General features: G+C 43.0%; 1 protein-coding gene across 1 annotated transcript in view; it reads right to left on the bottom strand.

Annotated features, from left to right (window-relative positions):
- Positions 1–5,218: 5,218 nt before the first annotated feature.
- Positions 5,219–17,590, bottom strand: part of KIF26A (kinesin family member 26A) — a 102,166-nt gene continuing 89,794 nt past the window's right edge. Inside the window, exons 10-14 of the mRNA XM_037395515.1 lie at positions 17,010–17,172; positions 13,056–16,446; positions 8,275–8,465; positions 7,233–7,383; positions 5,219–6,683 (exon numbers count right to left, since the gene is read on the bottom strand). Of these exons, the coding sequence (XP_037251412.1) occupies positions 6,508–6,683; positions 7,233–7,383; positions 8,275–8,465; positions 13,056–16,446; positions 17,010–17,172 (4,072 nt within the window). The 3' untranslated portion in view covers positions 5,219–6,507. The remainder of the gene's footprint in view (positions 6,684–7,232; positions 7,384–8,274; positions 8,466–13,055; positions 16,447–17,009; positions 17,173–17,590) is intronic.

The following is a 17,590-nucleotide window of genomic DNA, read 5'->3' as shown; positions in this document are numbered from 1 at the left end:
ATTATTACATTTTCCTCCTTCTGTTTCTCTGCCCAAAAGCTGAAGGGAAAGTTTTGCTTTCCCTTATTTCCTGTCATACAAGTAAATAACATGTTTTCACTTTGAAAACTGAGTAGTTTGAAATTGGCATCCCACTGGAGCCTGTCTGCAGTGTTTCAGCTGCTGCAGCTGAAGGTTTTGCTCCATACTCAGCAAAGGACATTGCAAGAGCGAATTTTTAAGAAAGAGCTCGATTTGGAGGGAAGCACAGTAGTCCACTTTGTCCTTCCCCTTCCTACCCTGTCTGTTTAGGCTAAAAAATCCTGTCTGTACAGCACTTAACCCCATGAGACTGAAGCATTTAGGTACAAATGCAACTCCTTTAAATGGTAATGTACAACAAAATGAGCGGCATCCTTCAAAACAAGCAGCATCTGTAAGTCTGTCTGTGCCAGGTGCTGACAAATGGAGGGTCATTGTTACAGGCACAGGGAAAGGTCTCTGCAAGCCAGTATTTAAAAGTCAGTTTTTCCAGTCAAAGGCCAAACTCTGAAGCGTCTGCTTATTTCTCTATGGCCTGTGCCCTGGAGCGCTGTGCAGGCCTCCCAGAGAGCAGCACAGAAAGACTTCAGAGGTATTTCCCATACAAGGTCAGATCAATTAAAATGTGCTTTAAATACATTCACGTGAGCTGTGTCAGGAGCTCCGCAGCCCTGATTAGATCCCTGACACTCTGAAGGGCAGATCTAAAGCAATCCACTGACCTCGGGTAGGAGAGCCAGATAACAAGGAGGCATGAATCTGCTTTTTCACTACCCTGGGACTGAAGGCTTTCCTCCTTCTGGCCACTTAATATTGCTGTAATACCAGCAATGCCAGGAGTTAACTAATGACCTGGTTCTTCTCCTACTGAATCAACAGCAAAGCTCCACGAACAAGTCTTTCAAAAGTCGGGACAAGCTCTTTCAGCCGCTCCAGCGAGAGCAGGCAGCACAGCGTGCAATGCTGCCTTTCTTTGCCAGACCTGGTAAGAAGCTCCCACAGAAATGTTTACATTAAAGAAACAAATGAAGCAAAACCTTTGCAAAATGAAGCTCTACTGGCTCACACCATGACCTGGGCTGTCCACTTGGAAGATAAATCAGCCAAACAAAAGCTGTCTCAGAGAGACCTCCTTACCACCAGGATTTGAATAAGGTCTGAATCACTATAGAATATATTAATATAGAAGTACAGCAAGTGAATTATGCTACGGATTGTGATGATGCAGTGGAGAGAAGGCAGAAATGTTATTTGTACTTGCTGTAAGAGCATCTCTTTACTGTCCATCCCCCAGTGAAATGTAGCCAAGTGACAGCTGCCCTTCCCCCTAGTTCGGAAGCCACAGGAATATCCAGGAATGACCTGTCTCAAGCTGAATGCAATAGTCAGAAGCAAAAGCCATATAAAAAAGGTAAAACCAGGCCACTGAGGAAGCATGCATCATCACCTGCAGTCCCAGTGTGTGGCTTGCTCTGAAACATTGCCCTCCTTTTGCCACCATGCTCCAGCTGTCCCCCCTCAGCTTGGGAGAGTCTTGGGAAGGAAAACCTTCCCAAGTGGAGTAATGGCCTCCTATATAAGCTGTTGTATGGTTACTGTCGTGCCAAACTCACACCATCACCAGGCAGTTCCCCTGTAGGTCTGATAATAAACCTCTCTGAACATCTACACTGCCAAGACTTATGTCTTATTCCATGTGTACCACAAACAGATTTCTGCAAGTCAGATTCTGCATGAAGCCATGAGATGCTACATACAGGAGCAGCCTGGGAGGCAGTTTCTGCTTTCTAATTTGCACTTGTGATATCATTGCACATTGACAGAATTATTCTTTCCTTTCTCCCAAATACCACTGATAAGTAAAACATTTTCAGCAGGATCTTCATCTGGTGAAAGTCAGCATAGCTCCATGGAACCACTGCTAAAGCAATTTACACCATCTGAAGCCCTGGAGCAAAAAAAATCCAAGTCAATGGGATATAAGCCAAAATTGGAGTGTTTTGCTGGATACAAACCAGATTTACTTGCTTGCTTAAACAGGTGCCTAAGTGCTCTAGTGAATTGGGGCCCAAATACAGCACCATATTTTATTTGTGTCCACTTCTGCCAGCTTTGACATCTGATACAGAGGTCATCTTATAGCTAACATTTTTGCCTTAAACCCTGCCTATAGCCACAATATAGAACAGCTGCCTGTGGAGTTATGTTCCACACAGAACTTTAAAAATAAAATGCAAGTGACTGGAAAACATGGGTTTATAACTAGAAACAGAATACATGGGTACCTTGAAATAGAAATAAATGAAACACTTTCTGCATGCTGAGAAAAGAACAAATAATCTCACATTGCTATTGCATTCTTTTTTAGTACTATTGTTTCAATACTGCAGTTAACAGTGTCCTAGAAATGCCTTAGCTGGAACTGGTTAGACCAGCAGCACTGTAAGGAAAAAGGTTTTACACATACATTAAATGAGTTTTTGCCTACACACAATCTGATGTCTCTATAGGGAATCTATGTTTGTAATAACTGCATTTCCAAACACTCCTGGCAATGTAGCAATGTCCCCATAGATGTACACTGCTTGGTACATGGGTAGCAACACCACAGCTTACAGGCGTGGCTACTGACTCTTCTAGCTCACCCGTCCAACTTGCAAAGTCTGACAAGTGACTTGAAATCCCATCTCCCAGGAATAGTTTCATATATTTGACGATGACCATTGGATGGCAAAATGCAAAAGTAAGCCCAGCAGGCAAGGTTCTCCTCACTTTCCTGAGCCCCTGGTCACCAAAGTCCCACTTTCTCGCTGGATTTCTGTTCCAGTCCATACTTCATGTCTCCTGAAAGATGCCTGCCCATGTGACTGAGGCAGTGGGGACCTCTCCCTGCCCGTCACACGCAGGCAAGCTCACCTCTGGCCTCCTGGTTAGTAAAACCTGGTGAGAGGTAGGGCTTGAGGAAAAGGGAATTTATGTCCTGCTTCCCAAAATTTAATCTTTAGGCTTTATGCGGAATCACCATTGCATTGCTTTAAGAAAACACCAGCTGTCAATTCATTTTTTCCTGTTGCTGGGAAATAAGCACGATGTGAGCTGCTTGGTAAACTGGGCCATCAAGGGACCCAGAAAGGGTTGTCGCAGCAAGGAAGAGCTGAGGGATTTCATGGGAAGATCTGCAACCAAGGGAGAAAGAATTCTAGTGTGAATTAGTCCTGCCAAAAGTAACTCAGGCAGTTCTCCAGCACCAGTGGGTTTCTAAAGTTTTATTTGATACCATAACAAACCCAATAAGATCGCGTCTTTAAGTGTGCCATTTAATGGCTATTTTAAACCATTAAATCTCAACAGAAAACTAATGAAACAAAGCATCCAGCTTGAATTTGCAATTATAATTTCTAACCTTATGTAATTAAGCCTTTTTCAAAATAGGCTTGAGTCATAAACTAAGCATGTATTTGTATAAATTTTCACTGGACAGAACTGCAAAAGTAACAAAGAAAAAGAACTATTACAGGCTCTGATGCCTTGATATATGAAAGATAATTTACTATCCACAACCACCAATGAAGAACAGCATTTGCGTAGGGAAAAATCTGCTATTTCATCCATCTTATTTTGCATCTCAGGTTTGTTTTGTGTCACCAAGCCAGAGGCTAAATGCATTCCATATGCGTGCTATTGCCATGTTGACACGGAACTAAGCATCCCTGAAATGTCTCTTTTGCTACTTTGTGGCAAACGTTACCACAGGTAGAAATTAAGGAGAAAGTATCAAAGGATGCAGTCCTGATCAGCAAACACTGTACAACATGCGTATTTAAACAAATTTTCAAGTTTATAAAAATTGGGATGGATCCTTGGCGGCTTGATCATTATTTCAGACTATTATAATTCTGCCAAAGCAGGGGAGAAACAATGAAGACCTCTGAGGAACGGATGAAGTGGCTAACAAATACAGGAAACAAAACTTCTTGTGTCCATTGAAGAGGGGGTTACAGGCTACCTTGAAAAGACTGTGAGCCCAGCCCTGCCATGTCCAGGGCTCAGAGACTACCACAGGTCAACGCGTCTTGCAGCAGCACCATCAAGATGTGCATCTCCAGAGGACAGTGTAATGGCACCAGCACAAAACCTAAAACCACAGTGCAGGGCTCCCCATGGCTATATTCTCCTCTGGCCTCTCATTTGGAGGCTTTTCCCTTAGCTAAGAAATACTTGTCCTCAGCATGCTGCTGCCTTTTTATTTTGGTTGTATTTATCTGTTCCTTGGTCTGAAAAAAACCCACAATGTATTGAATTGCTACATGGTTTTGATTTCATCTTTGGAAGAACTGTGACTTTCTGCACACACACAGAAAGTAAATATAGCAGGAATTTACAACTTAATAAACACATCTGGTATTCCAGGATATCAGCAAGGGGATCCTCTAGCAATTCTAGATGCCACATTCCCCTGCATACAACCTAACACAGTGCCAAATGTCAGTAAGCAAACACACTGCACCCTTTTCCAGGCATAAATCACAGAGAGGTAGGTAAAAGCAGGAGGAAAGAATTTACACCACTCTCACAGGCTGCTCCTGAGGGTTGGAGCTTGGTGCTTAGTTGCTATGCTGTTAGGTCTACGTAAGGAGAGAAAAAGAGGGAGGGGAAAATGTTACATATTACAGGTCATTTGGCCAAATAGCTGGAAAATATTCAAGATGTATCATCAGAAGCACCAGCTTTACATTCAACGTGCCTGGAGTTACTCCAGCCAGGATCGGTGGGAGATGAGGACTAGGCACCGCTGCTGTCTGTCCCGAGAGCAAACTCACCAGCGTCAGACAAATGTAGTCATTTGCTATGATGGACCTACAGGGACCAGGGCTTTAGTTCCTGAAGTTTTCTTGTGGTTTTAGACCCATTTTTAATTGACTTGTTCTCCCTGATGAGACAAAGATGTGAGCCGCAGGTCTTTGTTCTGTAAACTATGAAGTGCCAAGAGAATATAAGTATTATCATTGCTATTTATTTTACCCTTTGGTATTTTGTCTCTCTTTCCCGATTAGTTTATAATGACTAATATCAAAACTCTGTTCCCAGTTATATCTCTTGGGCAAAGAGATAATATAATATGACATTTAATACAGTGTACCATAGGCGTCTTCTCTCTTCCAAACATTAAAGTCGCATACATAGCAAGAAGCAATCATAACAATAGATGTATCTTTTATTCACAGATAAAAACTGAAGCAAGCTGTTATAATACATATTTGTACAAAGGATTTGAAAAAACCATAAAAAGGAAGATGATTAGAAAATATGATTCGTTATGAAATGTGGTATTACATACACTATTAAACCTTTTCAAAAGTATTTGTTTGGCAACAGTTTATCAATAGTTTCCACACTTAAGTGGCCTCCTTCAAAAAAGCACAAATCTCATGCAGCATGTATAAACTTGATCCTGAGGGTTTGCCTTCCTTAGAAAAACTGTAAAAAGATATACTATTTGTCTTAAAAGTTCAAAATGCAAATGCTATATTTATAGTTAAAACTATATAAAAATATGGACCTAACTTAACATTTACAAAAACTTTTTGTTCCTTTTTTTTGTTTTATGGTTTTGGTAATAAACATAATTCTCAATTCCTGCAGTCAGAGAAGAAAAAAGAAAACCAAAACAAACCACAGTGCCCTTTGTAGAATTCCTCACATTAAGTCTACGACTCCAAAAAGACCAGGTCCGTGATAAGTGAGGTTAGTAACCAAGGAAGTAGGTAAGCAGTTAATATATATCTATATAAGTATATATAAAATGGAAAACAAACATTTATTTTGATCTGAAAAAGTAATAATACAAAACCTGAAGGTAAAACAATCATCTCAAAATGCCATAATGCACCTTTTCAATAGATAAATGTTCATAAAAATATCTTGAACCCTAACCAAGAAAACAATTATAATACAATTTTAATTCTGCTACATAAAACAGCTTTTCTGTGAAACAAGAAGGCAAGTTCAGGTATGAAAACATAATTTACTTATTGCTTTTGCTACAATGTTGTTTGTTTTTTTACATATAGTCATAAATACACTATACAGTATAAAATATTTCGTAGGAATACATTTTGTGGTCTGCTTAGGTTTGCTGGCTTTAATTCTAGCACCAAATACAAAAATGAAAATCAAATGAACTTTAAAGGCACTTCCATTGTATGTTTGTTTGTTAATTAACATCTTGGTTTGTAGTACATTTCTTTGCTTCCCTCTGGTAGAAGCAATACTTGATCCTACTTTTATCTTTGTACAGTTCAGGTCACGTTGAGGCACCACATGATTTATGAACATTCCCATCCCTCAGCTGTTTCTTTCTCTTACAACATTCACTGTTGCTTTTTAGTCTTCACCTTTCCTCCTTCACTTCCCAGCTACTTTATCTCTTCGCTTCATGTCAGACGATCCAGCTTCACTTCCTTCAGTCCCTTGGAAAACCTCCCTTCAGACCTCCACTTCCCTTACTCCATCTTGCGCATCTGTTATTCCAATATCAAAACACGTCACTATCATGATATGTGACTTGCACAGATTAACACACTGCTCCAGTTCCTCTGTCACTTGTTCCAGTGCCTCCAGGTACTCCTGTGACTCCTTATCGAGATCAGGATCCACTTCAACTGTCAGACAAAAAAAATTAGTGAATAAGAGAAACAGCTTGTAGCAAAACATTATTCTATCACAAGGGAGCCAATAACGTAGAGTACAATTCCATTTCTCTTAAACTAAGAAAATTTTTTCACTTTGTTCAGTAGATGCAAAACTCTACCCTGAGGCTCCAGTTAAGCACAAGCACTCAGTCTGTGAACAAGCCTCATGCCTCAGTTTCCCAGCTGTAACAATTCTTACGAAACATTTTTTTTCCTTCTTTGGAAAGAAGGATAATAAAAAGTTATATAAATATTTAACATTAACAAGTATCACAGCAAGTCTTTGCACTGTTTTGATGTTCTCTTCTGGTTGGTTTGGAGGCCTTTTTTTGTTCACTTCCCACACTACTCAGCACTGAGCAAATCCCATATCACAGAAATATGAATGGAGTCATAGAGTATTTTAGGGCTCAGTTCAGCACAATATCTTAGCAAGTGCTTAACTTTTCCAGTAGGACGGCTCACGCGCTGAAAATTGGTTACGTGCTGATCACACTGCTGCTTTTACAAAATACTTACAGTCTTCTTTCCACTTATTTGGATCCATCATCAGCCTGCACTTTGTCTCTTCCAACTCTTCCTTCAAAAACTCATGCTTTGCCTTTACTTCTCTGATTCGCTGCTGGCGCCTTTCTAGTATCTTCAGCTTGGTATGGAAATACATCAGACCCTTTTAAGACACAGAATGACCATTTCAGGAATTTGCCTGTTATGAGATGACCTCCAACAGTTTGACACACATTGCTCCCAGCTCATTGCTCAGAGTTAGAAGGTGGGTTGTTTTGTTTGGTTACTGGGTTGGTGGTTTTGGGGGGTTTGAGGTTTTGTAGGGTTTGGGTTTTTTTAAAATTGAAGTTTACATTAATGGATTCTAAATCTAGAGAAACAGCATGCTACATCACTTGAGCATTTGTTGCACTTCTCTGAATTAGCAAACATCTCTTAATACATTCTGAAGTTACTACTGTTTGTAGAGGAACTTTTTTTCCAGCAGTACAAATGACGAACACAGCCCAATAATAACATTAGAATCATATTTAATCCAAAACCATATGAATTCTTATTTTCTAAAAAGCATTCCTACCTTTTCAACATCCTGGAAAGGCTATTATGAAAGAAATGGGAAAAAGGCATCAGAAGAACATAGAATTCTGGTCTCCAAAATAGAATTAGCTGAAGTGTTTTCCAATTACAAGTAAATTAAACTCAGTGTATCCCTGATTTAATAGAATCTAGTCATTTACATAAAGAGTTAATGACTCTATGGTTGTGGGAGCCTGTAAGGCTTCCTCAGCCAGGCTAAGATTATAAAGTCTTCTCATAATGTATTCATTGGTAACTTCCATTTACACCATCAGTCATGTTAGACACAATTAATTTTAGACAGTAATCATTTTCATTTTCTGTGTTAAGGGTACCCCAACATATGAATTGTAAAATTAATAATTATAGTGTTTTAATTGCAATCAATTTCCTGAACACCATTTCGGCATTCAAGCAAGGACTCTGACTGTATACTGTAATTTAAGTTGTCTACAGTTGTTGTAAAATATGTGCTGACCTCAGTTTCCTCTTGTCTGTGTCGCTGTAATCGTTCCACATCATCAATCTCATAAACTTTAATTTCAAATGGCTCTTTTAAAGTGCCTGGCAAAGGTGGCAGATCAACCCACTGGCCAGTGACACTGGGTTTTCTTCCTAGGGAGGCAGCATCTGGCAATGGAGCAGGAATCAGTCTGCGACGCTGAAGACCTAAGATATAGAAGACAAGTGTTCCTTGAACTCTAAGAGACTAACAAACTGCAGAACGTACTGCAGTGAATTAAAGATACAGGTTATCAGGATACTTAGGAAGAAATGCTTTCCTTGATCTTTTCCTTTTAGTAAAATACCCTCAGGCTGCTAATTGAGTTACTGCCTTGGCAATGTATGTTTCACTTGGTTCATGGATGGAAGTAACAGCAGGTCCTCTCCTAAAGCAGATGTCTGAGCATCAGTTCTTTATTCTCTCCTTGGAAAAATATTTTGCCTGGATTAATTTTTCTTTAGTGGGCCATAACGGTATTCATTATTTTGCAATGCCAATGAGATAGTAAGTAATTTCAAACCAATACCGATAATGGCATACGAATCTGGAAATCTGCTCCTCCAGTTAAAGCCAAACAAGGCTAAGATCCCTCCCATTGTATTACCTCTTTTCGAAGAGCAAACAGTTCCCTCCAGAACCTCTAGCAATGCTTTAAGATGCTAAATACCAGCAGTTTTCAATGACAGTGGGACTGGGAGGTGTTCAGAAGGCAGCAACCAACCAAGCTGCAACTTGAGCCACCTCTAATGTCGAGGTCTATCACCCACCCATTTGCACCAGCACTCAGAAGCTCAGAGCATGACAAAACTCACCAATTCCTCAACAGGAGGGCTCCCACATTTACAAATACACACCATACTGCCACCTCAATGCATCTCCTAGGACTCAAGTTTCATGAAGCAGAGACTGACTTACGTCCTTCAAAAATGCTGGTACTTGTGTACCCAAGAGTTGGCACTTTGGTGTCCAGCATTTTTTTGCAATTATAAGCCTCTCTTCATTCTCCAAAAGGCTGACCTTTACACTACATGTGTCAAGGATGAATACATGCACGGAGCTAGTCAGGCAATGTTAATAAGGCTGCAGTCTAATTCCTAAGTAAATAGGAGGGCTAAAGGCCACCAGAAACAAGCTGAAATGTCACATAGTAGCAGCAAGTATAAGCAGCTTTTGGGTGACTGGTGACAATAAACGTAGTGCCTGATTTCCTCCTCTGAAAACCAACTCTGAAGTACAGAGTCTTACTTCTTCTGGTCTTCTTACAAAAGGGAGCACATCTAACAAACAGACGAGACAGGGCTGCCAAAATAACTTCTGGGATGAAACCTGTACAGAAAAGTTAAGTGCAAGTTAAGGCTGTCAGGTAAGCCCTGTCCCAAACTTCAAAATGAAATGGAGACAAATTCCCAGCAGGTACCCCCCAAAGCAACACACCTCTATAAATACCTGAAGAGTTATATGCTTTACACATTCTGCAAAAAAAAACTTCCCTAATTCCTAAATGCATCCTTGCTAATTTCTAAGTAACAAGAACAATCACAATGGAATGTTTTGGAAAGAGGAAGACTTGATTCTACTTCTACAATACTTGTTCATCATTCTCACAATCCCAGCTCATTTAGCCTGAATCACCACTATAGTCTTGCTTGCTGAAATCACCTGCTGCAACTGATCCTGTAACCACATCGATGAACAGAATCCCTCCCAAGAGGACAACAAACAGATGCAGTCAAACACATATACTAAGCACACAAACTTCATACCCTTCCAGTGTAGCAGCCAGGATCAACATTTCTCCAAAGATAAATTTAAAGGATAAGGGAACAAGTTTTCCAGTGACATATACAGGAGTAGAATCTGTCATAAATCCAGGGACTGCACGATTCCAACATAGTTTGAAGCAACATAAGCTACTCCAAGAATTTCTAACACTTATGCAAAGATTACAATATATTTTAAACCAATAATAGGTCTGCACTACACATTTCTTTTAAGAAGTTTTGACATTTGACACTGTCCCACATGACATCCTTGCCTCTAATCTGGAGAGACATGGGTCTGACAGATGGACCACTCAGTGGATAAGGAATTAGCTAGGTGGTCACACAAAGAGTTGCAGTCAATGGCTCGATGTCCAAGTGGAGACCAGTGATGAGTGGTGTTCCTCCTCAGGGGTCTGTAATGGGACCAGTGCTGTTTAACATCTTTGTTGGCAACATGGACAGTGGGATTGAGTGCACCCTCAGCAAGTTTGCTGATGACACCAGCTGTGCGGTGCCATTGACACTCTGGAGGGAAGGGATGCCATCCAGAGGGACCTTGACAGGCTCGAGAGGTGGGCCTGTGTGAATCTCATGAGGTTCAACAAGACCAAGTGCAAGGTCCTGCACCCAAGTCAGGGCAATCCCAAGAACAAATACAGGCTGGGAAAAGAATGGATTGAGAGTGGCCTGGAGGAGAAAGACTTGGGGGTGTTGGTGGTCAAGCAGCTCAACATGACCCAGCAATACGTTCTTGCAGCCCAGAAAGCCAACCACATCCTAGGCTGCATCAAAAAAGGTGTGCCAAGCTCAAGGGAAGTGATTATCTCCCTGTACTCCACTCTTAGAAGAGCCCACTTGAGTACTGCATTCGGCTCTGGGGCCCCCAGCATGAGAAGGACATGGACCTGTTGAAGCAAGTCCAGAGAAGGGCCATGAGGATGGTCAGAGGGCTGAAGCACCTCTCCTATGAAGACAGGTTGAGATAATTGGGGTTGTTCAGCCTGGAGAAGTGAAAGCTCTGAGGAGACCTCACAGCAGCCTTCCAGTACCTAAAGAGGGCCTACAAGAAAGCTGGAGAGGGACTTTTTACAAGGGCATGTGATAGGACGAGTAGGAATGGCTTTAAGATGAAAGAAAGTCAATTTACATTAGATATTAGGAAGAATTTTTTTACTTTGAGACACTGGAACAGGTTAACCAGAGAACTTGTGGATGCCCCATCCCTGGCAGTGCTCAAGGCCAGGCTGGATGGGGCTTTGAGCAACCTGGTCTAGTGGAAAGCGTCCCTGCCCATGGAAGGGGGTTGGAACTAGGTGATCTTCAAGGTCCCTTCCAACCCAAACCGTTCTATGATTCTATGAAATATTTCATGAACTTCCTAAGAAACCTCATTTCATGTATAACACACACTGTCTTGAAGTCTACAGCACTCCAAAAAAGTAATACATAATTTACTGATATACTGCAATTTAAATTGGAAAAAGAAATAGTTCGTCATTTTTAAAGACTTTATAAGCATTTCCTGGGGTAAAAACAAATACAAATCCATCAGTGGGTAATGCCTTCTCAACATGTGTGCAACTTAAACAGCCGTTAATATTGATTTGTAGGAAAGGTTTAAGAGGTTGATAATGCTATAGAAAGAAGTGCAGCAAATGCTGCACTAAGTTTCCAAAATGATTTATCACCAGCTGAAGAAACTCAGTTGCTTTGACCAGAAAGCACCACGAGATCACCAGTTTCACTCATTTTGTTTTACTGCCAGAATTGAGCATCACAAGTGTCTATAGGGACTGCAGTAATTACTGCTTTCTAACCAAAAGCTCGGATTCAGCGCATTGCTGATATTAGTTCCTACCATGTTCTCGTCAATATGCTTAGGTTGCTGAATGAGGCTGCTGGTCATTAGCTACGTGACACTGATTGCCACTGATGCTTTATGATACTACAGGACTGCACCTAGATCAGTAAAAATGAATACGGTAACAGCAGTCATATGAGCCTGACTTTGAAGGTGGCTACAACTAGCAGCACTTACATGAGCACCGCCTGCAAAAGCAATAAGGAAAGGCATCAGAGAGCAGGGAAGGGGACCTGGCTCCCGTACGCCCATCTCTACAGAGCGTGGTCAGACATGCCTGCCCTGGCGCAGTATGTGAGCCAGAGCCGCCTCTTCTGAGCAGCTCCCACAGTCAGTCTCCTACTGCTTATAGTAGCCACATGTACACACCAAGATGTCTTTATAACAGCACCATTACAGTGCAATACAATAATTTTACAATTAGCTGGCAGCATTAACATAGGAGTCACTGTATCTTATGTACACATCCTGCTGCTCTGCCCCTAAGCCTTATTTTTGGGTAATATAACACACATCCAGCAATCCTCGTTACTTCACAAATACTCTTCTACCTTCCAGGCCCATTCCCTTGTTTCCAAACTACAGTCCCAGCCCATCTCACTGAAATTCCCTCATAGCTGCCTGGCAGCAGAGCTTCTCCTTTCCTCACTGCCCTTCTCTCACTCATCTTCCCTGACACTCACTTGATCCTCACAAAAACTCATCAGTGCCCACCCTGGACTCTCACTCTTCCCAACCCACCCGTAACACCTACTTTGGGCCACACTGGTGCTGCGCCCACTGCTGACCCTGCTGAGGGAGGATGGAACAGCTCCCACCTGCCGGTGGCCATCCACCATCTCCTCCTTCACAGGGAGGCTGTTGGTGCCCCAGGGCACCCAGCGCCTCTCCTGCCCTCTCTGCTGCAGCATCTGTGTCACACCTGCACCTTTGAAGTAAAATAAATAACAAGTAGCTGCTGTCGCAGCAATACGTGTGCACACACAAGTGCATGCCCCCAGTCGACCTCCATGGTTTGAGCCTCCCCAAAACCTCCCCTCCCTCTGTCACAGACGCCGTGAAAACCCCCATCCTCAGGGACACAGTGGAGCACCAGTGACCACCTGGCCACCTTCCCCTTCATTTCTTACCTGTTGATCGTTTCTTGGGGGACTTGAGGCTCCTCATCCGGCCCGGAGACGACATCCCGCTTTCGCTCATGGAGTCATGTGCCGAAGAGGCACTGCCAGTGGCCTCGCTGTCCCGAATCATGCTCTCATAGCCGCTGCTGCCACCACTGTGGTAAAACAGAGCCGTTCTCCCCATGGCTGGTGGCAGCTCCCCACTTAGGACACTGCTGTTGTCGCTGCCATGCCCGCTGCTGTACCGCTGAGGCCGCCGGGGTGCCGTTATCTTGCTGTATGGAGACGGCAGCACTGGGATCTGTGACTTCTCATCACTGAGGTTAATGCCACTGTCGTTGCCGCTGTCAGAGTCGGTGGAGCCTCGGAAGTTGCCCACCTTGGCAGAGCCCCCTGACACCAGCTCATTCACGCGGCTGTTGGCTGCCCTCATGGCCTGCTTGGTTCCCATGATGGTCCCTCGGCCGGGCTTGCCGCTGACGGGCTGCACGGAGCGGGGGGCCACCTTCCCACCAGGGGCCACACCAGAGCCCTTCCCCACAGGCTGTGCCAGGGACTTCACAGAGGAACTAAGAGACTTTGACCCACTGGTGGAGAGGCCCCGGGTTTTATTCCCATTTGCTTGCACCTTCTGGTTAGCTGTAGGTTTTGCCTGGCTGTTTTTAACAGGCGCAGGGGCAGTGAAGGGTGGTGGTAAACCCACACTGGAGACAACAGGAGGGACCCCCAGCCTGGGGACAGAGCGCCCTGCCCGGCTGTTGCTGGTGCTCCCGTTCTCCCTTGCCATGCTAGCTTTGGATCCAACCGATGTCAGGCTGTCGCACCTCTCCAGGGACATGTGGCTCCCATAACGGTGCACAGCTTCGCTCTTTGATGCTTTCACCTTCAAGCTGGACGTCATCTTGGGCAAAGAGTGGTCGCCCTTCAAGTTCATTTTGCTGCTGGCACTTTCGCTGAAGTAAGACCCAGCTTTCAACCGCAAATCTGCTTCGTCTTCAGCCTTTGGTGTGGCAGCTCTGGCAAAGTCCAGGCCAGAGGCTTTTCCCCCACCATTACCCAGACCAACAGGTTTCTGCTCCAGGCTCGATTTGCGTACGGGAGGTGTTGGAGGTGTTGGCCCGCCTGGCCTGGGCAGCATGGCTGACTTCTGTGGTGTAGTCTTCTTTCCCAGTGATGATTTCAAGCTGCCAGTGGCTAAGGGAACATCTGAATTCCCTCGGGTCACAGACTCCAATAAAGTACTGCTAGCATGCGACACTGGCATCACTCCCAGAGTGGTGGCTCCTCTCTTCAGCTGTGGCATCTTCATCGTAACTTCTGACTTCTTTGCAGCTCCACTAGAGGATTTGCAGGCCATTTCACAACCATCCACAATTCTCTGTGAACAGGCAAGCATAGTCTGCGACTTCGTTGGCCTGGATGCTGTGCCAAAACACTGGGCAGATTTTCCTGACTGCTTCTCAGTACCAAACGCATGAGATTTTGGAGACAGCAGTGAGTCTGCAGGTTTTGCTTCTACCTGATAATCGGTGCGCAACAGCCAGGGATCTTCAAATATACCATGTGGATTCTGCAGCTCTTTATAGCTGAGGACAGTATTATTGTTGATTGGAGACGAGGTAGTTTTTGTTTTCCTAGGAAGACTAGAATGTATTGTTTCTATCACAGGCATATCACGAGAATTACTAAATTTTATTTTTACGGGCTGATCAGTGACACAAAAAGCACTTTTTATCTGAGACGCTTTGGTAGTTTCAGAGGTTTGAGGGCTTTTGATGATGCCTGAGGACAGCTTGCTGGAACTCAAGCTCTCACTCTCCAGTTCAGAGAAGCAAAACCCACTGTCATTCAGAGCGCTTTTCAGGGGGACAGATAAATGAGATGAATCCAAGTTGAAGGGTTCCTCAGACTTATTACAGCTGTAAGATGACTGTGCGACAAAACTGTCACTAGACCGGGCTCCATCACTTTCAATTGTACAGATGCTGACTTCACTAAGCCATGAACTGATGGAGGAACGTCTGCTGCTGGTAAAGGGATCCTTAACAAAGGGCACAACAATATCAATATTTACACCAGCAGAAGTCTCCTGTGAGGTATAAGCATCAAACTCATCATTTATGCTGCTGATAATACTGACTGGCCTCGAACCCGATGCAAGGGCCTGAAGGGAGCAGTCGCTGTTAAAGCTAATGATACTGGAAGGCCTTCCGTTATCCATAATCCCACTAATGGATAGTTCTTCCACCACAGTGAAAACAAGTTCATCCTCTCCATTCAGCTCAACAGGCTGCTGCAAAGTCACCGTGGTGGTTAGTATGTCCCGATCAAAGCATTTCCCTCTAAACGCTGACCTGAAGCTGTGTACCTCTATCGCACCTGACTGATTCTGGGCATTACTACCAACCAAGAATGTGCTTCCTACAGGGTTTTGCTCAGCTTTGTTTCCCATCTGTTTGCTCATTCCCACAGGAGGAGTCCGAACTGCATTGCTATTTGCATGGCTATTGTCCAGCTCCAAATTCTCAGCTTTGGAGCTTGGCACGTGCTCTTTCTGCTGTGGAGGTGGAGGTGCTGGGCTTGGCAAAGGTTTCTTGACGTACAAGGACTTTTCCTTAATGAAACATTCAGCTGTGGCCTTATTCTGCTCTGGATTCCTTGAAGGGCTACACCTTGAGGACTGCAGGGAATCAGTGATTGTCTCTATCTCTCCCTCCAGTGCTGAGTCTATTATCCTGTTGTCAGCTCTGCTCTGCGGCTTGGAAAGCTCTGTTTTCAAGTGAGGTGTGCTCTTTTCATGACAACTGCCATTGCCACCCCTTGGGGCAACAGCCTGGAAGGGAAGGTTATGTCCTTTTTTGGGAGATGCAGTTTCTTGTGGTTTCTTAAATCCTCCAGAAGGAGAAGATATTTTTTCCTTTATCAGCTTACACTGTGCATTTTCTGTACCTCCAGGGACTGGACTACAATTGGACACGACAGATATTTCTCCACAAGCAAATTTGATGGGTTCCTCACTTCCATCAATGCACTCTAACCTTTCTTGCAATTCAGCAAAAGTGTTGCATTTAAAATGGTCCTTGTCAGAACTCCTACCAATAGCAGAATTGTCTTTACTTCTCTTCTTGTTTAGGGATGGGATTATGGGAACAAACTCTGGAGGACCTTCATTATCTGTCAATTCCCTGTCAGACAAAGCTGCACCATTGGGACCAACATAGATGACAGTATCACAAGACTGTTCACTGCTGGAGGAATAATCAGGATCACTAGATATACTCAGGACAGGAAGGTCAGGGTCAAGGGCAACAGTTCGTGGGTGGAATGGTCGCAAGTGGGGTGGCCTTCGGACATGTCCTTCTTCACATGAACTCTCTCCTCCAGACGAGCTGGATGCATACTGCAAATGATCAATAAGGGAAAATTTCTTGTTATTATTAATTTAGATATATATATATATATGCACGTATAATTGACTAAAAGGTGAGGTTCGCTATATGCTCTGCGCTTTGTGTGCACTATCACAACTACATCTAGTGGAAAAACGTTAAAAGCATGAATTAAAATAACAAGGTCATGCTACATAGATTTTACTGTATTATGAGTAATATAACAACCACAGCTTTTCAGATAATTTCCATTAAATATTATGTACTGTCTTTCTCCTCAACAGTTTTCTGTCCCTTATTTATTGGTTTTTAATTAATACAAATAGGAGCTTTTGAGATAGTTCCACATATAAGCGAAGAAAGAATACGCATTTGGAACAAAAAGAAGGGAATTTCAGGATTAAGGATTGGGGGCGGGATGATGGCTCAGTGCCAAGCCATTTGTCAGTTCCTCTCCTGAGCTTTTATGCATTTTCTATTACTTCTTACTGCCGAGAAATCCCATGTTCCCCCACTGAGAGGTTAGGAAAACTCATTTTCAAATGAATTAATTTCTGCTTGTTTGTGAACTAACCTTGGATTTCTTCTTTCTCATTCGGTGGATTCGCGATGCAAGCTGAACGGTGGTGAGGGTTTCTGCATAATTGGCTGGGGAGTCAGAAATATGTGCAATCATAGTAGTTCTGCAGTTGATGTTCCCGAGTGATTCCCTCAACAACATTGTCAACTTGTTGTCCCTGTGTAACAAATAAAAACACTAGGATGGTTTAAAGAAATCACAATCTTTTTTTAAGATTTTTACACCACAAGCCATGCTTTCACACTCCTAGGATATATGCATGTGCAGTACATGCAGATAAGAAATATGCTTCTATTATTTGACCACACTTAAAATGTGTCTAAATGTACACATACAAAGATAGCAATATTTTAATTATTTACCTGCCTGTGTATTTGCAGTATAAGTAATTTTATTTGCTACTTAGACAATTGTAAAACAATTGATTGATAACTAGTTTAGTTATCTCGTGTTTAGCTCTTATTATCCAAAAAGCTCATGAGTGCTGTATTTTTAGCTGAGCAGACTTAGTACCCGGATAGCTAAGCTCTGTGAGCTCTGTGCAAACAGTTTTGATAATAACAAAAAAATAAGTC

The sequence above is a fragment of the Falco rusticolus genome, chromosome 7, assembly GCF_015220075.1.
Source record: "Falco rusticolus isolate bFalRus1 chromosome 7, bFalRus1.pri, whole genome shotgun sequence".
Classification (NCBI taxonomy): domain Eukaryota; kingdom Metazoa; phylum Chordata; class Aves; order Falconiformes; family Falconidae; genus Falco; species Falco rusticolus.
Note: the sequence above shows the minus strand (reverse complement) of the source record. Positions and strands in the feature narration are given on the sequence as shown.